Source organism: Macrosteles quadrilineatus, unplaced genomic scaffold (genome assembly GCF_028750875.1).
Source record: "Macrosteles quadrilineatus isolate MER2022 unplaced genomic scaffold, UCM_ALF_1.0 Scaffold_1__1_contigs__length_201487025, whole genome shotgun sequence".
NCBI lineage: Eukaryota > Metazoa > Arthropoda > Insecta > Hemiptera > Cicadellidae > Macrosteles > Macrosteles quadrilineatus.
In genome coordinates this window covers 180,366,181-180,389,800 of record NW_026542594.1, presented here as the reverse complement: position 1 = coordinate 180,389,800, position 23,620 = coordinate 180,366,181, and the positions used below count along the sequence as shown (strand labels likewise).

The 23,620-nt window shown below is 34.5% G+C and overlaps 1 protein-coding gene across 1 annotated transcript; it reads left to right on the top strand.

Annotated features, from left to right (window-relative positions):
* The first annotated feature begins 1,702 nt into the window (after positions 1–1,702).
* LOC128990942 (lipase maturation factor 2-like) lies at positions 1,703–22,515 on the top strand. The gene is made up of 12 exons (XM_054413618.1): positions 1,703–2,071; positions 2,202–2,382; positions 7,701–7,802; positions 10,586–10,791; positions 11,746–11,924; positions 12,605–12,716; positions 13,977–14,111; positions 15,586–15,794; positions 16,431–16,671; positions 18,740–18,956; positions 19,143–19,291; positions 20,573–22,515. The coding sequence occupies exons 1-12, from the start codon at positions 1,978–1,980 to the stop codon at positions 20,716–20,718; spliced, it is 1,971 nt and encodes a 656-aa protein (XP_054269593.1). The 5' UTR covers positions 1,703–1,977; the 3' UTR covers positions 20,719–22,515.
* Positions 22,516–23,620: the final 1,105 nt, after the last annotated feature.

Here is a 23,620-nt window from a genome sequence, read left to right as displayed (position 1 = left end):
AAACATGTTTATCTATGATATTATTCACTGAACATAGATTTTTTTACAGTTTGGTCCTGAGTGTAAAGGCAATTGGAGTGTTTATTTAGTGAATAAACAATTGGCGTGTAACCATTGCAGTAAAGTGCAATTGACTTTCAGTAAAGTGATTTGACAGCATTGACTTTTGACACACTATTAGTTGAGTTTCGTCTTAGTATAAAGTCCGGAGAATTTAATGATATATAAAACATTGGTTAGTCTATGATAAAAAATACTCCTTTAGTTGGTTCGTGTATGATTTAATTTTGCAGATTATTCTTTTGTTATCAATTTCCTAATCATATTCAGTATTTAAGAAAATAAGATCACTTAATGTCATAAATAACTTTTTTTTCAGCATATCGTAAGTGTTATTAAATTACCTGAAAGTACAAAAATACGTCAAATAACACTTGTTATAGTTAGTATCATAATCATAATTACTCTTATACTGTTTACTCACATGATGATGATGATATGTTCCCTCTCAATGGTTACACCATTGTACAACAAATACATGATTATTCAATAATCATTTGCAGACGACATAAGCAGTTTACGAAATCACCGAAAAAGTAACATATTTCTCGGTGACGAAAGTAAGATTGCATAATAATCAAAGACCCGCGTTATGACACCTTAAATTTGTTACCCTAGTTCGTTAACACTGAAGAGGCCTAACGAAATTAAACGATAACTGATAACAACGTATTATCAATAACATCAATGTTATTATTTGTTAAATACAATTATTGAATGATTGATAATACATTTAAATAAGAATGAACTCCAATTTTTTCGGCCTTACTCGTCTCGCGGGCCTCTCTGCTCACCGGTTCGCAGGCCCCCTCAGCGGCCTCAGCTCGCGGCCCCCCCGCATTTCGGGCCCTGCGGGCCCTTCTGTTACGCCACTGGTTTATTGCCATGTTACATGTATATTGACATGATTGGTGCGTACATATCTCAAAATCAAAGTATTTTAAAAAGATAATGTAGGACTGAGGTCTAATGACATATCCCCTCTCAATGGGGAATCTCAATGGTTCTTTACACAGATTAGAAAAAACAGCAAAAACCCCAACATATAGAGGGATGAAACTTTACAACTTATTACCACATCGGCTAAAAGCTATTACAGACCCGAAAAAATTTGCTAACCAACTGAAAAACTATCTCCTCGAACGACCCTACTACAGTTTAAATGAATTCCTGGATGACCATACTTTTAACAGAAGACAATAAAAAACCAAGATACAACTAAGAAGATAAAGATAAAGAAAAAGATGACGCCTCCCCCATTCTTGATGACTGCGGAGGAGAAGAACAGCAACCAACCAACCAACCAACAACCAACCAACCAAAATGGTTACACCATTTTACAACAAATAGATGATATATTGCCATGTTACATGTATATTGATATGATTGGTGCATACACATCTCAAAATCAAAGTATTTTAAAAGGATAATGTAGGACTGATTATAAGTACTAAACAACCATACATTTGGTAATATGGTAATAACTTAATCAATGACTTTTCTGGGCTATTTTCTAGTAATCTGCTTATTCTTTATTCCGTTCCTGCCTGGCTCCAACTCCAAACGTCCAAATCAAATCCAAATCTCGTATTTCTTGTTCTTCTCTTCTCTTCATATTATGGGCTTGGGGCTTGGGCTTGCTTGTATTTTTTAACTGTCAGGACGGCGACAGGAAAGATTTGATTTAATTTGCATTTTTTACATGGGCTTTACATTTTAAATTATTGATTAATGACTTTGCGCTAATTTAAAAGTAGAAAAGAATTCTGATACAGACAGATTCCCCCCTTAAATTAACAATTAGACCTAGCCTAGCCTAGTATTTATCATTCATTTCCATTGGTCCATCGCGTTTTCGGCATGCATTTGAGGAATTGATCTCTGATCACATAACTTAATTCAAATTAAATTAATAAAATGGTTGAAATCCGCTACACGAAACATTTATTTCTACGATGCATGAATGTTATTTACCTGTTTGCATTTGCGTCCATTTACATCCAAATACCGGGTGAGTAGCCTAGATTTTATGCTCATGTAGGCCTAGTGTAAAATTGGCTACCGTTTTATTACGTCTTTACATGTAGGCCCTAGAAGAAGTAGGTAATTGAATTAGGCTAACTTATGTTTATTTATTCCAGGACTTTATGGTGAGAATGGTGTGTTACCAGCCCATGTTCAACTTGAAGCTAAGGATGACAACTTGGTCAGAAATATTCACAACAAACCAACTTTGCTGTGGCTTGCCCCTTATATTGGTCTTGACACAGAATACATGATGGATGTGCTTGCTCTTACTGGAATATTCCTTTCTTTTACCGGGTAAGTATTTTATTACCTATTCTAATATTTCCTCACTTGCATCCTACGTGTGCCTAAGTCATAAGTCATTATTTGGCTAGACGTACATTAACCCTAGCAGTGGCCAATGGTCCTGGCGGGACCATTTCACCGTGCACCCTTAGAATGGCCATGGTCCCGCCGGGACCATTTATGTCCAAACATTTTTTAACCCTAAGGGCCGCTTTCCCCAAATCAAGTTTAACTTGAAATCTCGGTTAACTTTAATCTGTGGGTTAAACTTAGGATGGCTTTCCCCACTATTTTGTCATGAAAGTTTAGTTTAACCTAGCTTTTCTTTGCAAGCAACAATGTTGGCAACACTGTTATGCAATTTTGTCTGCAATATTAGCTGTTTAACTTCCCACTATGACATATCTGTCATTAATTTTCTCGTGTTTTGGTTATTTGTATTAGGTTTCGTGTCATTGTCTCCAATTGTTGACATTAAAAAGAAACATTTTTATTTGCAGGCTAATAAATTGTACTGATGCTAATTTATAAGCATTTCATTTATTGTGTTTATTTAAGCTCAAACTTAATTAAACAGTAGGCCTACTGTACGCATCAAATAAAAGTATTTAGGCTACAATCATGGGAAAATAAAATGTTGGGAAAGACGCAAAATTAATGTTTGTGGATTAAAAACTAGAGCCTATCCTTTGTAATGGCAGGCCTAGGCTACTCAGCATTAGACACGTTCGATGTTTCTAAACTAAATTTAATTTTAGGCGTACTGCAGTAGTTGTTAATTAACACATGATAATAATAGACGAGTGGTTAGGCCCGAATGTTTAATATTTACTTTTGTGTAATGTAAGACTCGTGTTAAAATAAAATCAAACCAAAAGGCTTCTTATGAGCAAACTTTCCAACCACTGTTGCGTTGCTGTGGACAAGGTAACCTATCAATTGTACACAACTACGATACTAGGCCTACCTACCGAAAATATAATAATTTTGGCCTACTCTACGCATTTAAAAACCTTAAAACCATTACTGTATATCTGTAGCCTTATATCTTTAAATTTGAAATAGTCATGAATTAATTGTCTACATAGGTTCTGGTTTGTTATTTTTAATTTATTTCCAGTTCAATTTATTTTAGGTTATGTTTAACAAATGTCAAACAAGGATATTTGCCATTGCCGTCTGCCGAACGTAACAAGTCAGCCAAGAGCCAATCAAAATCAAGCTATTATTCTTCTCTCCTGGGTTAACCCACGGATCGCCAGTTAAACCAGCCTCACCCCTAGGGTTAACTTAAACCTAGTTTAAACGGAGAAATTATTTTGGGGAAAGTGAATCTGAGGTTAAACTAGAGTTTAAACCGCGATCAGAGTTAAACTTGATTTGGGGAAAGCGGCCCTTAGAGTGCCAGGCGAGAAATAAAAGTAACGCTCAAAAAATGCCGATGATTTTTCCCGAAGGTCGCGCTAAAAATGCCGAGCGCGATCTGGCGATTTTTAGGTTAAAATTTCGTAAAAATCTAAATTTCGATATTTCGACCAACGAAAATCGATGTATCGCATCTAGTAACTTTCGACTCAATATTAATATATGGGTTAAAAGAATCCGAGTATCCATTCGGTTGTTATGACAACTGTTCGATCATTACGAAACGTCCGGTCAGCCGGACGTTGGCACTTTTGGCTCTTTCAAAAAACGTCCCGTCGGCCGGACGTCGGCACTTTTGGCTCTTTTTAAAAACGTCCGGTTCCCCGGACGTTGGCACTCAAAGGGTTAACGCTAAAAACTAATTGATAATTATCTTCTTGGTAATTCTGAGCAATAACTTGGTCAAACCCCAATTTTTTTCTTATTTTACTACGGTCATCAGGAGGTTCTCAGAAAGCAAGAAACATATAATTCAAGCCACGCAAGGTTAAGTTAGGTTAGGTTAGGTTAAGTTAGGTTATTAATTAACCTAACCTAACGTAACGGTACTGTTACAATTGGCCTTAGAGATGTATTTGAGACTAAAAAAAAAACATAAGTAAGTAACGTGTTTTCACACCCGTCACATAGAAAAGGATTGTCGGAGGAACCACTAGCCATAGCCATAACGGTACTGTCACAACTGGCCTTCCGCGCATCTCCCGCAAGCCACTGTTATTGCTTGGACTTTGAACCTTCTTATCGCTCGGCAACCTGTACGATGGCCTTGCGGGCCTTGAATTATATGTTTCTTGCTTTCTGAGAACCTCCTGATGACCGTAGTAAAATATGAAAAAAATTGGGCTTGACCAAGTAATTGCTCAGAATTACCTTATCTTTAAAGTGGATAATTCATATACCATTCGAAAGATGACTTTCTAAACTTTCATTTTGTTATATAAACGAACCTTCTAGCGTCAATATGTCAATGTAATTGCAATTTAAATTTGAATGAAAATTTCCGCGCGAATCTACTTCCACTTGTAGTGTTGCGTAACCGCTAAACACATAAAGTTTAGAAAATCATAGCGAGGTTAGTTTTTTCCCTATCTGGATGCGAGTTATACCACTAGATAGCTGTAGAGTTGCTGAATATTTTACTCTGTTTGTTTTGTGCGGATCAGCTGACTTACGTTTTGAAAGTAAATATTGTTCGGCGAATATCTTGGGAATCATTTTAATTTCTGATTTTGTAGTTATGTAGTGTTTTTTGTTAGTAATGTTTTTGTGTTTTAGGACTAACAGTAATCTTTATACATGAATATAAGCCTACTGGAAAGTCTAATATCTGAATTTATTTTACATAAACGGCAAATCTTTAGTTTTTTTGTATCATAAACGGGTAATCAAAATTTTTTTACTGCCTACAATGTGACATATTTGTATTCCTTAGTTTATAACTTACAAGAATATGTGTACTATATTACTATCACTAAATACCTTACATGAGCTATCTCCGAGTTACTAATTATTTGTCTTACGTGACAAACCTTGCGATTTTTCGTATTTTCTTACATAACACATGTAAATAAAATTATTTTCCCCATGTGTTATACATTTCTATAAAGAGAATTTTGTTTGGCCTACAAAAATCTGTACAAAATTTTTTTACAAAAATGTCTTTGAATTTTTTTCTATGTAAACTGTAAATTTTTAGTTTTTTGTATCATTAATGGGTAATCAAAATTTTTTTACTGCCTACAATGTGACATATTTGTATTCCTTAGTTTATAACCTACAAGAATATGTGTACTATATTATTATCACTAATTACGTTGAGTTATCTCCGAGTTACTAATTATTCGTCTTATGCGACAAAATTTGAATTTTCTTCATTTTCTTACATAACATTTGTAAAAAAAATATTTCCCCCATGTGTTATACATTTCTATGTAGGGAATTGAATTGACTACAAAATGTATATAATGGTTTTGGTCTGAAAATTATAGCCTACTGTAGTAATAACAAGACTTTACTTTTGAAATTTCAATCAGAATTTTTGAATTTTTTATGATTTTTTTTAAAGTTACCAACTCAGATTCAATTTTTATTTATATATTCAGATTCTCCTGCTTTTTCTGAATAAAATGAATACAAACATTGATAGTTTGAGTCCATATTTGTAATTTCGACAGATTTTTAAAAAAAGGTCTGCAAAATCGCCAAAATGGGTTGGCCATTCCCCACTTCTAACATTGGCCACTGCTAGGGTTAAATCTAATGTTATTTAAATTAGAAATATATATGTCTTATTTATGGAAATATTTTAGTAAATTAATCAGACAAGTTGAAATTCGCTTAGTCTGCAGGTTTGCTGCGGCGGGGGTATTTATTTAACCATTCTTCAAGCCATTTGTTATATATTTTTTAAATGACTTTTTACTGTCCAACACCCCTGGCTCAGTCCTGGATGACAATATATTCCAGATTTTAGGGGCAAAATAAGAAAACCCACAACGGTCGGACTCACAGCGCACACGGGGCATCTCCAGCATGTCATCCTGCCGTGTGCATCGGGATCGCATACTCAGAGCGAGCTCTCAGTCTTACCTTCAGGTACTGAGGTCTCTCCTCTGACAGTACCCTCCGGATGATGCAGGAAGTGCGTAAAAGGCACAGGTCAGCCATAGGCAATAAGCCAAGAGATGTGAGGTCTGATGAAATTCGATCAAATTTTCGCAGATCGCAGACGTATCTGACGCACATGTTTTGCACCCTCTGCATCCGACTCATGTCTCCCAGTGATCAATGCCATCTGAGAAGAAATTAAGTTTAGGCGATGAGAAGGATGAATAATTCTGACTAGGCTACTTACTAAGCTAGGCAACTTTTGCTATAGAGAGCGCACTACCGGCAACGACAAGTAATTTTCATTTATATTAAAATGGGCCTACCTAATTAAATCAAATAAAACAATGCAATATTGTGGTTTAGGATCTCTAAATACCCCCCACCACCATAGCAAACCTGTAAACTAAGCATAGATTCCCATATTTGCACGATTGTATTTTCACTGAAATATCTTTAAAATGTCAGATATAACAGGGTGTTTTTAATTTATAAAGTGAATTTTTAATTTAGTTTATTAGCAAGTAGGCTAGTATAACTTAGGCCTAAATAGATTTATTTTTTTTATTTTATCAAAATATATCCATAAACAAACAAACAACAATAACTTATTTTCCATAACTTAAAATACCTACTCTTTATGGTCTCAATTTCATTAAAAAGTATTGAACTAGGCTGAATAACATAGGGTAGGAATTTTAAATCTACGGTTTTTGTTTTGTTTAAAATCTCCTTAAGAATCTAAGCACATATAAGTTAACAACTCTTCACCATAGGATAGGGCCTACTAAATTATTATTTTTTTTTTAACTCTACAAAATTGTTTGGAAAGAAGTTTAAAAATTTTATGTTTTCTATGGTCATGGGAAACCCCAATTTTTATCCTTTAAAACCCCCCATAAACCCTTGTTTCCGTAGTCGGATCATGCTGGTTTGTAAACTCGTTTGAATAAAAGTGGGTTTACACATTTGTACCAAATGTCATCATCATCGTATCACTAATTAGTGGAATCGTCTGTTTACTATTTATTATTTTGTCCGACTGACATAGTTATGGAGGATTTTTTACATTATAACTTAAAAGTAATTAATTAGCAATATCAACATAAATCCAGCAATCATAAGTTTACCAATATCAAAGTGGAGCTGTCAGTTGGAATGTTAAATAAAAAATAACCTACTTAATTTTAAAATACATTTTTTAATCTTGACCCATCTCTGAACTTTGTTCTGAAACCTGAGTATTAGTGTAGGTCTAATACTACAATGTATATGTTTATTTGTATTTGTTGCAGATTTGTATCACAAAAGTTCTGCAACAAGCCGATGTTTGCTGCTCTCTGGTCACTGTATTACTCCTTATACCAGGTTGGGCAGACTTTCCTTTGGTTTCAATGGTAAGTCCGAACTGATATTTATAAATTGTATTGTGATACTCATATTAACAATTTACAACACAATTGGATGTACGCTTGTACGACTAACAGCTCTTTGAAAGCTTACCATCCTAAATAGGTACTATTAAGTTATAAGCCCTTGTCAGGGAATTAGCCACTTGCCGTAACCTGATAAGCTCTGGCATTGCAACATAAAACTGGTTCTGACCACATGTGCTCTGATGTTTCATCCGTCTATATAATGCAACTCCTCAAGGATTAACTATTTTGTATCAATATTTATTTAATGGTAATTAACTACACTTTCATACTTTTTCATATTTTTAGCGAATTTCCCATATAGGGAATAAGCTATTACCGTAGTACTCATGGTAAGACCTGGACGCGGGACCGATTTTTTTTTTCGTTTTGAGGTCCCTAGAGGCCAAAAACACCATCCGTTCAAATTCATATATATATATATATATATATATATATATATGTGTCCGTCAGCACAATAACTCGAGCAAAAATGATCCGATTTTGATGAAATTTGGTACAAACGTGTAAACCTACGTCTATTCGAACGAGTTCGCGATCCAGCATGATCGGACCATGGGAACGGGTGTTTACGGGGGGTTTTATGGGGTAAAAATAGGTTTTTCCCAATTTTGACCCAAAAAACATAAAATTTATTAATTAATTTCCAAACCATTTTGTAGAGCTTCAAAAAACAAATAATTTAGTATATTGAAGCGTTATTATGCGCCTAATGGTTACGGAGAAAATTCCAAAAAATTGTAAATTTAAAATTCCCATGTTATTCTTATGGAGAATGAGTAAACTGTTGTAGTTTGCTTGTTTATGAACATATTTTGATCAAATTTGGAAAATGTTTTTATTTCTTACTAACTATTAACATTTTACAAAAAAAAAAAAACAGTTTTACCCTCCCTGATGCAGCAAACCTAAGTACTTGTTAAACTAATTCTATTTAAATCGGGAATAAATGTTATATTTTTAAGTAGACATTTCAGTGTAAATCCAATCAGTCAAATGGAAATTCGCTTAGTCTGCAGGTTTGCTGCGGCGGGGGTATTTTATCAAATCTTTTTGCCGTTACAGAGAACTATTTTAATTGTACAAGTTGATTTACCTAATGTGTTTTACAAAATGTGTAATTTCTTAAGCATATAGAAAGCAAATTTTTCAAAACTTAAAATAATAGTTTATAACAACAGGCGGTAGGCCTACTATTTTTTATCAAAATAAATCTATATAATTAATACGCTACATGAAACTTTGTCGGTTGAACTCCTCCGCCATTTCTTGACCGATTTTATCCATTGATGTCTCATTGGAAAGAACGTGTCGCGTAGATTTGCAAACTGGCCTTACATTTTCGAAAAAGTCCCTTGGGCTCTGCCCCAGTGGCTTTGAAAGTTCCCATGTTATCCTTATGAAGAACATAATTGTTTACATTTTGATCAGCTGTATAATTTAATTGCTGTTATTTATTTATTTACTATTTGAGTTTATGTAAACATAACCCCCAAGATGGATCGTGTTAGTATGGTTGTATCTTAAATTTGTGTATTTATCGTTGTTTTGTGTCGCTATGACGGATCGTGTTAACACGATTGTAACTTAAATTTGTGCATTTATCGTTGTTTTGTGTAGCTATAATTTGTTTATTTGTAGTTTATTTTTTTTAAATGCCTTCGACGCGACGGCAACGAAACATAGACAGGAGGCGTAATCGTGATAACGACCGCTGCTACAGAACAGTGGTGCGTAATATGCTTAAATCATCACAGTCAGCACCTGACCCTGAACAATCTCAACTACTCGGTTACAAATATGCGCCCTAACATTATCCCAAAACGACTTTTCGTTCTCAATTGGCCCTCTATCAATGACCTGTGTTGTCTGTACTGCGAGGCATTTTGAGAAGGAGAAAACCGGCCGGAATGCTTTACGTTTATCAATAACGAAGATAAACATGGCCTGAGTTACACACCGGTAATACATACACTGGGTTACACACCGGGTTTGAGTTGACTCTTTTTAACTCATTGTAAATATGACTGTTATTCGTTTTGAAATAACTCCGGTAATACATTGCAATTGCTCGAATTCGAGCAACATGTACACTAGTAATTTATTATTTGTTAAATTCACAAACTGATGTGTTTAAGTGTCATTTGAGCAGGTTTACGACCCATAGCAAGGGAACATATGAAAAGGGGTTTGAAAAATATTGTTTAATTCATTCATGTCCGTTATTAACTTGAAGAAGTTTTTCACCAGCACATTCTTTCATGATTACTTACACAAAAAAATCAAATCATCCCAAATTTGTCTATGTTTCATCTATGTAAAGGTAACTTATAGGCCTATATGTTTTTCCAGCTAATTAAAAATTTATTCATCATTGCCTCTAGGATAGATTTTAGTCTTTTAACAATATAAACGTGAACCAAAACCTATTTATATTGTAATTTTAAAACAAAGTTTCTTTGAATATCAGAACAAATTTTTATTCAAAATGACCTCAGTTATTATTATTAGGATAAAAATACTAACTTAATCTACTGTTATTTTAGGGATAATTTTAGACACTTTCCTTTCACAAATACTGTAGTAAACATGTCTGCAACATCTCAAATAATATTAACTTTCCTTTACCAAAAATTAATTCAAAACCAAGATTTGAGTGGTTAAGATTCTTTCTCATCCAGAACATGTGCCAGGATCCGTGTATTTTGATTCCAGTTCATGGTCTGATACATTTGTTCTTGCAGGGACATCCTACTGCTAGAGGCTGGAGTGTTGTGTGTGCTTGCGTCTCCGTTGCGCTACAAGCCCGGCACTCGTCGTAGGCCGACCCCACTCGCCCCACACGAGCCTGTCACGTTCTGGCTCGTCCGCTGGCTGCTGTTCCGTCTGTTGTTCAGCTCAGGCATCGTCAAACTGACCAGTGGATGCCCTCAGTGGTGGGGACTCACAGGTAGTGTAACAGCTGGTCACATTAAAATAGACTGACGTCACATATTTGCGTCGGTGTCCAATAAAAAGCTGATATATTCGTAACGGTCTATTTGAAGGCTCCAAATTCTCTGCAGTGGTCTACAGGGATGTCTGTGTGTGTGCGTCACTTGGTCCGTGTATATGATGATTAGTGACGTCGTGATAGTTGGCAAAACTGATTTTTACTTTGCTGCATTACTGGTCTGCGTGTAGGCCTAACTGTTAACCAAGTGACATCCGGTATATGTGTAATATTAAAATGTATATCTTGGGCTGAGGCAATGACCTCAGCGTCGCAAATATGTGGTGATCGGTAGCGAAAGTGTTAAAAAGTTGGTGTATAAGAAGCAAACTGCACATTCTTTGTTGCTTAGTTGAACTGAGTTTTTGGTATTCTAAGACTGTTTATGACTTTGACATGTGAAAGAATTGCATAGGCCACTTTATGGTAGGTGTCTATAGTCAATGGTAATACTAGGAAACATGATATTGTGTGTATTGTTTTGGCAGACCCATCTTCAACACTTTTAGGACCCAAGCCTGTTTTTTTATATTTCTCTGTTTATTATTTTTTAGGTAATGTCCTTCTATGTGTTTTATAGTAGACTACATTTATTTCAACAGGATATGTCCATATTTAACCAAAATAAATAACAATCTGTCTCCTCCTCCTCTATATGTACTAATGTACAAAACAGTATACATAACACAACATCAAATTTGCTTAGTTTTACATTTTGATTAGAGAAGAAGAACGCAGATTTTTATTTTAGTTATAAAAGGCATAAAATATGCCTAACCTAACACAATTATTAATAGAGAAATAAAACAATTCAGTCTTCAATGGGTAACCCTATTCAAGTTGTTAAAAATCAAATGTCAGAATAATGTTAGCTTATATAAGGACACTACTAACCATCGTAACTCTGTCCAGCTCTAAATGTCCACTTTGAGTCGATGTGTCTGCCTGCGCCACTAGCCTGGTACTGCTTCCATCTGCCTGCCTGGTTCCTCAACCTCAACACGGTGTTTGCCAACGTGGCCGAGATATTCATCCCTCCGCTATTCTTCTTCCCGGTACAATCCGTCAGAACAGTAGCATTTTGGGTTCAGGTGAGACAATATGTAGTTCTAATCTACATGCGTAAGTGCATTTGTAGGCTACAATTTTAATGTTTTGTTTTAGTTGTTTAGGGTGTGTTTTAAATACAGTTTTCGGGATTGAGGAGATTATTTTATAAAGACAATTTGCTTTTGCTTTTATAATAGGTTAAAATTTAACATTTAACTTCACTTACTCTAATCTTATCTGACATAATCTTACTCGATTTTAAACCGTACAACTGGATGTTTACCAGTCAATCAATTCATGGAAAGCACTGAAAATTTATTAATTTACATTTAAAGATTTTAAGTCACTGATTTTTAGAGCCTCACGTTCGCAAATAAAACAGTTAAAAGCAATAATTTGGTTATTCGTAAACTTCAAGAGTAATAATAAGAAATCAATTTAGTTTATCACTTAAATTTTAATTGAGTCCAAAAATGAATTGTTAATTGTACGGTAAATCTAAAATTTAAGGAATAATATATGTTTTATATCAGATATACATGCTAACAACATCATATCTTCTTTTACATTTTACTAACTGCTAATAATGCCACTGAATAGTCACAAATTTTTTAAAATTATAATAGGTACTGTAATTTTATTTATTCTTTAGAAAATTTTATGTTGAAATTGTAGACATTGTGTTTGAAAAAGTTAAATAACATTGGAATTTATTTTTCAGGCTTTTCTCCAAGTTTGCATCATTATCAGTGGAAACTTCAACTTTTTCAATTTCCTAACTTTGACTCTGTGCCTCTCCTTGTGCACGGACAAGTTCTTTTTGAAAATCAAAAGTAAGTTTCATTCTTTAGTATGTTTCTCAATAACTTAGGTTGAATAATTCTATCATTTACACAGACTGTTTGAACGAACAGTTAAAGTCAGCTTATTTATGGATTGTTTTATCCACAAAAACTATGAAACTTTTTGTGGTAAGGTTCTTGACAGTTTTAAGCAAAAATAAGTTCAAATGATAAATTAGTCATTGACAGTGTTGGTTCAAAAATATACCATAATTTGTAGTTTTTATGAGATAGAGTATAAAAAAAAAAATTATTAGTGCATATATTAATATTGTATCATCCCTGGCAATAGTAAAGTTTTTTCTTTTATTTTGTAATTTGCAGGCCTACTATGGTAAAAATGAATAATTGTCCATCTGTATGTTTTCACATTGCAAAACCCACTTAAACTAGCATATTTTACATACGGTAAAGATAATCTGAGTTTCTACTTTCAACGCATAATCCCATTTTGCTGTAAGGTTAGAGATCCACCTCTGGGCATTCTAAGTTTGGAGAAATAGTTTTTCAAAGTTATTGATTAGTCTCTACAATAACTGTTAACCCATTGGCAACGGCTTACGAGCGTTACTCGTACAGCCGCTGCAGGCTCAGCGGCCGACTTACGAGTGCCACTTGTGTCGCCGCTACGCAGCGCCATTAGTTATTATATAATTCCCCCCTATTTTTGTTTCTTCTTTTATTATGTTTAATATGTTACTACGGGTACTTATAAAAGTACACAACTTGCGATTTTCCTACGTAGGGAATCAATTGAACTTAATAAAATAGTAGTGTCATTTGGTGTCTGTATTAATCTTTGAATTTACATCAAATTTACTTAAAAAAACATTTTTTTAATTTTTTTTATAATCTTAATAATTTTTATTTTGTTTTACACTTTGACTATCCAATTACCACTTTTTTGTAGACAATTTTACTGTGAACAAAATGGCAAAAGAATTATTAATTTATTACCTAAGATTTTCTTTCTATAACAATTAGAGCAAATTCTAAAAATTCGGTAAAATTTATTGCCGACAGAGGGTGCTGCAGGCAGCGCAATAATTCCTTCCCCACTGGGTTAACATAAAACAATAATTTTTACTCAATCACACAGAAAACAATCAAATACAACATTTTAAAGTCGGTTCATTTATTCAATGGTTACTCCAACACTACTTATTTTTTAAGGCATATGATATTAAACGTTATATGTGTTGCTAAGTTTGCGTCAAACTAATAGTTAATTAATAAACTTTGACTTTCCAGAGCAAGAGAAGTCCAGCAGACTGTTATCGATTCTCAGTTTCCTTACAGCTGTTGTGGTTTATGGCACGGTCATCTACGCTACTGTTGTACTCTACACTCTCAAGTATCAAGACGGGAAAATTAACTCAAAGATTGGTGGGTAAACTTATCAACTCTTTTTATTAGGGATGGACGAGATTGGATTTTTAGTTCGAGACGAGACGAGACGAGATTTTTTATTTCTCATAAAATTTCGAGACGAGATCGAGACGAGATTTCTCTTCTCATACACAACGGGAAATGCACGTTCAAAATTTTTACCTGATTTTGTAACATTGTTAGATGACTGTTTAAATACTAAAATAATGATAATAGCAAGAATATTTACAATCTTTCATTAAATAACATCAGCATAACATTTTTTTATTAATCACGCCTAACTTATTAAAAATGCCTACGATTAGGAAACATGGTGATATCAGTTAGGATAGAGTTCAACTTATCCTAAAATAAAATAAATCATAAAATAAAAGCAATATTCATTTTTATAAAATAGTTACTTGTTTTGACTTGTTTTATAGTAATAAAACATTCCTCACACTGCTTACACTTAACAAAACTTCTCAAATGTTATTAAAGTAATATTATTCAAATAATGAAAGTAATATTTACATTAAAAGAATTAAAGTAATATTTACATTAAAAGAATTAATTAAATAAGAACGCCTTCGAAAAGGAAACGCAACTACAACACGCTCCTGTATTGCGGGTATTGCATTGACTTTCTGCAGGCGTTTTTAATTTTTTTTTTTTTTTTTTTTTTTTTTTTTGTATTCTCGTCTCGATAAAAATCTCGGCCAAAAAGTAATCTCGTCTCGTGTAACGAGATTGAAAATTTCCCGAAAATTTCCCGAAATTTCGAGACTTGACCATCCCTACTTTTTATCAATACTTAGGAGTTAATTTGAGGAATATTGAAACCAAACCGATCAGATAGTGTTCAGATAATGTTCTGTAGAATCGTAAAAAATAAGTTCTAGGAATAAGATGTGTGAAATATATTCAATCTTACACTGTTTACGCAGAACCTCAGGTAACCTAGAGGTAACTCCTACTATTCCCTTGGTGAAATAGTTGATGGTTAAACAAACTGTGATTGGCATATTATTTATTAAATAAATGTTAAGTTTTTTTTTACTGACATTGTTGTTACAAAAATTTTTATTTTAGTCTCTGATACAGGCCTATTTCGTCATAAATTGTGGTATGTCCTGTTATTTACACTGTTTACATAAACATACAAAACTCCCTGAGGATGTCAGACTCTGTGGCAAAATATATCGGAGGCTAGAATAAGAATATCTGCCAGGACAAAGGCTCCTTCAAAATAATTTAAACACAATTATTTCAAGATCTTGCATTCTTTTCTTCAAGCACTTCTAAAATTTTGGTTTTGGACTTAATAACATTAGTTGATTATCTTAGACATTAGCAATTAGATCTGTTCTTGCCACTGAGAAAATAAAAATAACACTGTATCTGTCAAAGCAGCAAAACTCAGTTTTTCACATAATAGTTAATGACTAATTTAATCATTCAGTTGCTGATAATTCTGTGCGTTTGTTGACAGCATTCACCAAGAAGGAGTTTGATCTGGCCCTGTCCAAGGGGTTGCCAGCTGTTATTGTTGTTGGGTTGGCATCACTGGTCATCACTTCACTACAGGCTCTTCTCTCAGCCGTGTCACAAACTTCTTCGTCTTTCTTCTCCAAGCTTTTCTCTCTGCTGTCAACGCTGTTTTACATCACTGCGTCTGCTTTTATTTTCACCGACAGTCTAGTAAGTGCACCTATATTCTATAAATATTATACATGTGGTATTAATCAATCTAATTAATTTATAGTTATGTATATCTATTGCAATCCCATCCAGGTTATCTGAAAATTTGACTTGATTTAGTACTGTATAACTTTTTTAGTGCAGTTTCATAGCTATTTAACTAAAAAAAAAACAAAAAAAAACAGAACAGATAGCATACAAGAACTGGGTTTTTACTAGAAAAACAATGAAATGTGATGTAAGTTTTTAAATTTAGTAAATATTATAGACATAACGATGTTTTGGGCTTAATACATTTTATCGTCTCCTCAGTATAATTATATAGAATTTACATAGGCCTATCTTACTCTTGTTACCAAACCTCCTCAATATTCCATGCTTGTTTTCTTCTTGGTTTGTGAAAAAGTTACTGGAAAACATATCGCTAAGTGTTTTATTTGTTTACAAAACATATTTTTTCACTATTTCATTTTTTTTTTCTAAGTGAAACTATTTCACACTTTTTTAAGTTTGTGCGTAAAAATGTCTCTTGTCTGCAGCTAAGTCACTTAGCATTTGTTACTATGTAACATTTCTTGAATCAAACATAAGTTTTATAGTGAAAGCGATATGACACATATCGTTTGTTTTGTGTAGGTGCCGTTCTCCACTCTCCACCCGTCAGGCAATGCCACAGTGCTGCCTGTTGTGAGAGACTGGCACACTCGGCTGAGTCACCTACATGTCACCAACGCCTACGGACTGTTCAGACGGATGACGGGCGTCGGTGGTCGGCCAGAGATCATCATTGAGGGGTCCAACGATGTCAAGGGACCTTGGCTAGAATATCACTTCCTTTACAAGCCTGGCGATGTCAATAGAAGTCCTCCTTTTGTTGGTGAGTGGTTTGATTTGCGTTTCTTGTTGTGTTGGATTTGTCGTGCTAGGGGTTTTGTGGGACTAAACATGTTCCTTCGTGGGTAAGGCTCGACGATCACGCTCGGTATTACTCCGCGGTCATGGCGTGATCGTCGGTATGGCTCGCGCGGCGCGATCGTCGATATGACTCCGCAGTCACGGCGCAATCTTCGGTATAACTCCATGGTCACGGCGTGATCTTCGATATGACTCTGCACTGCGTGATCGTCGATATGACTCTGCACTGTGTGATCGTCGAAATGACTTCGCCTTCTGCGTTCGCGGAACTATCGTGAACATCTCTTGCGATAGCGGCAAAATCGCCGACGATCGGATAAAATCCCGTCCCGAAAAATTCCAGAATCAAATATAATCCTGTCCCAAAAATCGAGAGTATTTTTTCCCAAAAATTTCTTGAAATTTCCGTCCATCCCTACCGGTGGGGCACACGGGAGGGACTAAGGCTAACAGATCTTGTAGTGTCAGCGTTCGCCGCTAGAACTGCTAAGTTGAACAAATTTAAATTAATTTTTTTTTTAGTTATAAAATTAACTTTTTAATTATAAAATATTGTTTTAAAATTATAAAATTAATTCTTATTTTTAAAATTAAACTGTCATAACATAACCTAACCAACCAGACTTGCTGATAATATAAAAACTATATAAGATAAAAATGTAATGATTACTTATAATTTTCAATTAATTATAAAAAATTAATTTTAAAATTTTGTATTATAAAATTAAACTGTCATAACCTAACCTAACCAACCAAACTTGCTGATATGAAAAATTTGTTGACAAAAAGTTAGTGCTGCCAGCGGGATTCGAACTCGGGACCCCCTGAACACCAATCCGAAACGCTACCGACTATGCCACGAACGCCGCTGGAACCACATCGTTTCGTTACGGTAATCGTGTTGCCTCAAGAGAAGACATTAGCCACTAGAGATATGACGTCACTACACCTTTAGCCTTAGTCCCTCCCGTGTGCCCATTCCCCATCCCTACTAATAATTATTTGTTAAACAAACAGTTTAATCACAATTACATAACTAACTGATCCAAGTTAAACAAAACTATAGCCACTGCTAGTCACTGACCGGCAGGAACTGGCGGGTCTAAACTCAAGTCGGTGAATTTTAAGCTATTAAATTTAAATATTTAAAATCAAATTTAAGTATGCAATAATGAGTGGCAAACGAGTATGCGTATGTTATAATTGAAAATAAAATGAAGCTAACCTGAATGGATAAGATCGTAGTACTTCGTGAATCGTATTCGAGTGAGTGGCTTCTAGCGAGCTAGTCGGCCGTCAAACAGCAAATCTCTTCCTCGGACCAAATCACGATTTCCTCGGTCAAGGCTTATGCTCTCTGGTGGCGAGTTTAGGGACTAGTCAACAGCTGATCAGACGTTTTTTGTTAGTCTAGTCTTCGTCTGCCGTCTGTCAACAAACACCAGTTTAGGGTTACGTAGTATTGTCGACGGCATTAAATATTGGTAAAATCTGTCGGTTTAACTTAATTATATGAAATAGAAAGCTACTACTGATAAATATGTCGTGTGAGTGTGTGTATATACTTCACTGTTATTAAAGCTAAGCCTACATTCTTTGGCCATGTCAACACATAGGCCTAGGAGTAGGTTATTGTGGATAACAACTGGTAAGACGTGGTGTTTATTTACTCACAGTACGTTTTTACCCCCCTTAAAATTTGGTATCTCACAATAAATTGGCTCATTATTTTTAGGCAGTTTTGTTCTTTTTTTTGTTTTTGTCACCTTTTATACCACTCCTCTTATGTTACTCAAATTTGTATTCCTATATTGTTAAATCCTGCAATTGCCAAAAATTTTTTGTTCATTTATAATGTTCCTGGTTGCTGCAAAATGTATATATGTTTATCTTGTCAATTTCTAAATGCTTGTACTAATTTAAGTCTTATAACATTATTTATGCCGTGAATAAACAAATTGAATTAAATGAACAATCTTCTAAGTTCAATATTAAAAGCTTACTTTATTTGATGACTTTACTCTCCGTAGCTCCCCACCAGCCGCGGTTGGATTGGCAGATGTGGTTTGCTGCTCTCGGCACGTACCACCAGAACCCCTGGCTGATGTCCCTCACCTACCGGATACTGACCAACCAGAAGGAAGTGCTGGCTCTGATGGACCAGGCCCACAACCCGTTCAAGCAGACACCACCCAAGTACCTGAGAGCTACATTGTATCATTACCACTACACCACCTGGGACCAAAGGTAGGTCCCCTTTAATTATATACACATTGTCAAGAATGTTGATAGTAATGTTCTTACAACAATTTCTGAACTTTGGTATAGTTTAGCAGTATTTTTTATTTTACAAAGACAAACAATTAATTATGTATGATACATTCTGCCAACCTCTAGTTTTCACTTACATTTCAAGACTTTAATGTTTTACAGAACCACCAACCGCTGGTGGACCAGAGAGAAGGTCGGGGAATATTTCCCAGTGTTCTCCAAGGACCATCCCCCACTGCTGGACTACCTCCGTAACCTCAAGATGTTGTCTAAGGACAAACACAAGGCCAAAGTCAATCCTTACGCTAAAAGTGAGTATAATCTACGAGGCATGTTTTTTAAGTAAGTACCGTTTTTAAATGTCTCCATACCAGCGCTGTGATTGGGGTTTTTGACATTTGTGCTAAGTATGTGCATCTATTGGCAAGCCTGCGCCGGAAATTAAGCAACAATCGGACGTGATTATATCTGGTTTCGAGCGTTCAAAATGGTGTCGCCAATTGATACTGCCGCTGACTGTGAAGTGCGCGCTGTAATTAGATTTTTAGGTGCTGAAGGTGTGAAAGCCATTAAAATTCATCGACAGATTAGTGAAGTGTATGGTGAAAAAGCGGCCGCTCAGCGCGTTGCTCATCATGAACGTTGGTGCGGCCGTCTTTAAATGCCCTACCCACTACCCTACCATTCTGTCACTCATAAAGTTCTTGCCATACACTTCACTAATCTGTCGATGAATTTCAATAGCTTTCACAACTTCAGCACTTAAAAATCTAATTACAGCGTGCACTTCACAGTCGGCGGCAGTATCAATTGGCGACACCATTTTGAATGCTCAAAACCGGATATAAACACGTCCGATTGTTGCCAAACTTCCGGCGCAGGCTTGCCAATAGATGCACATACTTAGCACAAATGTCAAAAATGCCAATCACAGCGCTGGAACGGAGACATTTAAAAACGGTACTTACTTAAAAAACCTGCCTCGTATTAATATACAGAAGTTATTTTACAATAATCCTTCCTTCTATATAAAGATCTAGTATTTAATCCCCTTTAGAGACTTGTTATCAAGGTTCCACTGTGTATCAAAACAATTCTTGAACAATTATTCACACTAACTAGGCAAAATTTCCTCTGCAATATTTCAATGGCCAATTTTCAGTTCTAACCGAACCGAATGGCACAGAATAGCAGAATAGAAGTTAGCACCCTAATATGTGGCATTATTTTTGCACACTTAACCACATGCTTTGCTATAGCAAGTTGCAACCTGTTTCATAGACAGACCTCTACAGATGATTGCTATATGAAATAATATTTTTCTTCTCATTAATTATATTCCCATTAATATTCATTTATTGTTTAGTAAAGTACTGTAGTTTACTAATTTTCCCCAAATAACATGTGGTTTTTTTTAAACTTTTTCATTTACCTTTTTATCAACTTTATGGGTCAAACAATGGTTTGATCTTGAAAGAGTCTGAAGAAGAGAGAGTCTCTCTGAACCTCTACTGTGTACAAATATTCCCATCAAATCATCTGTTCTATAGTTTTCCTAGATCATATTTAATTTATTTTGTGTTAAATTGCAGATTTCCTAGACCAGTTGAGAGCCTTATTTGCCAATGTTGACGGAGGTATATTACTGTGGTCCTTGTTCTCCGCTGGAATGGCCGTCACTATGCTGGAAGGATTCAGTAGCCCGGCTACCACCCCTCACTCCAAGAAAAACAACTAAGAGTTCTTCCTTTAGACCACAAAAATACTATTATGACATATTTTTTAACTGAATCCTGCAAACGAGTTGTTGTGTGGTTTGAATCTCAAAGGTAGTACTTTATTCAATATTGTTTTGTCCGTAATTTATTATTTTTAAATCTCTTATAACTGAAATATACATGTATACTACCATGACAATGTTGTTATTAGTGTGAAATAGTAGTACTGTTCTTGTTCTTGTAAGAATCGTTAGTAAATGTACAGGTGTATAAAATATTTGTGCGATCTACTTCGTGTGTTAGGCCTACGTTTTCTAACATCCTTTTACATGTTTGTGATATTACACATTCTTATTTGTCAACTTTTTTCTATAAAGTGTAAATTAATATCGATTGTAATAGGATTTTCTCGCAACATAATCATTCCCTTCTACTTTCCACTATGTACAAATGGTTCAATCAAAGTTTTGAGATTATATTATATTTCTTGTAGTTGCTAGACATTTTTTACTGTGTAACATTAAAAGATGACTTGTCTGACGGTTTTCACTTTACTTGTAGTTATCTAAGTTTTGATCCCAAAGTGTGTTTAAATCATTAGAAATAATTTACGTGTTAGAAAAATACACTGGGAACAACACTCACGGTTGCATTTACTAGTCTGTAAGTTGTGGGTGTGTAAGCAATAAAGCTAAATGTTCTTTCACCATTCATAAAAATATATCTTAACTTAATATTTATTTTAAAAACTTCTCAAATGTTTGTAGTGTTTTGTGGATGAAAATGGAACTACAATATAGCCAAACAAAAATTTGCTTTACAATATAATTTGTTTTGATGACCCACAGTTAATTAGACTTTTGATGATTTTATTGCACATTGTGTGTTTGGGCAAGTTCATAATTTGTTTAATGATTTTAACTTAGTTACATATATTTGCAACTAAATTTTTTTATTATCTGGGCACTTTTGAAATAATATTATAGGTGTGAGTGATAAAATAATAATTTGTAATATTTTAGTGTTACAATAAAAATTGATTAAATAAAAAAAGTGTGTGTAGTGTTTTTGGTTTTTGAGAATTATTTAAAAATAAAGACTTGTTTTGCATTAACTTATTTATTTTGATTTAAAGACAATGTAATCAATAATGCAGGGTTTTGAGTTATGACTGTTAGGTTACGAGTATTACTTAATATTTTACTAAGTAAGTACTGTATATGATTTTGAACTTCAAGAAATTTTCAAAGCCTTAAATAACCCTTGGTTGAAAATGTTGAAACAGTATTAAATAGTTTTTTGTGAGTCATTGGCTAGGCCGGTAGCAAGACAGACCACCTTGATCAACACCCAGAACATTGTTGTCATGGGTTTTGATCCTGGTGCCTGCAACTAAATTTTATCTGTCAGTACAGTTGACCTGCGTAATCCACCAGCTCACCCGTTTGTTTGCTGGACGTGGCCCGAGGCTTATGTGGACAGGCAAATGGAAGGTTAAAAGAGGTCGCAAACCTCTCTTTAGCTTAAAAAAAACATCAAGGATTGTTGTTATGCTAGTTTAAAAATATTTGATTTTAGTACGGTAGCTTCTATAAATTATTGCATTTTAATAAAAGTTTACCGCTGGGAATAATTTTTACTGCTTTTTCACCTATGCTTCAGTTATTTTATAACATCACATGAGCTTGGTGTAAAATATGTTATCCCGTAGTTTTGTTTTGAATATTTTATTTGTTGTAATTCTTCTTAATTTAATTTTTGTAGTGTTGAGTATTCTATGACTTGTAAACTAAATAATAACGAAATGTTTTCTACCATCTGGATTTATACTTTTTCATCCTGGAGCGTTATTGTACATTTTGTACCTAGAGCCAAAAATGAGGTTTTGCCGGCTCGAGATCATTTTTTTGCATTCTTAAAACGATCAAGAGCCGCAAAACCCTTTTGGCCCATGGTACAAACACTATTTTTCACCACACTATACAAAATTGAGAAAATATATACAATAAATGCACACTAACAGTCAACACAACTAAAAAACTAAACGTTATGGGAAGAAACATTGGAATCGACAGAAATAATAATAAATTGTTGGGAGGCAGCGTCATAAAACAATTCTATTGCAATCCACTGCTTGTGTATTTAAAAAGCAAATAAGCCAACAGCTGATTTTTGCTCGGCCCCAATTGACGACGACAGCTGGCATGGACAGCAATACGTAGCTTCCCGCTTCTAATTACCTAACTGTTAAAAACATCATAGTGTGGTGAAAAATACCTTACCTCAAGTTTTTAACATAAACCATTATTGTGCAGGCATTTTGAAATAGCTCACAACAGCCATAACATTTCTGTATGGGCTTATTAATTAACAGTTGTTTCTAAGGAATATGTCGACCTTAGTCAATTCCATAATTTCAGTAAATAGTAGTTATTATTGTGATGTACCAATGAATTTAGATTTCATAATAAAATAGTGTACATTTATTTGAATGTCCAAAGTTGCAATCATATTATACACAAAAATAGCTAACAAATATGGAATTTGAGCTGCTGATACAAGCCCAAAAGATAACTCTTTAAATGGCTGATTAGACCAACTAGGTCTGCATTCTGCATAATGTTAAACACTATCAAACATGATAAGAAATAGTCACATGGGTATTTTGATACAGCAACTGCTTTATTTAATTTAGTTATTTCTTTCAGTTTAATTACCCATATGCTTTGAAACCGTGTGAGGACACAAAAAGTTATTTGGTTCTTTAAATCTACTGCAGAAAAATTCCCACCCCTTTGTTGAAAAGGAACAAAACTGATCACTAAATAGTATCAAAGTCTATTATTTGATCAAACATTATCGTTTTTATTTTGTTGGCCTGATGATCAAGTTTCAAAAGCTTCATTTTAAACTTTGGAAGTG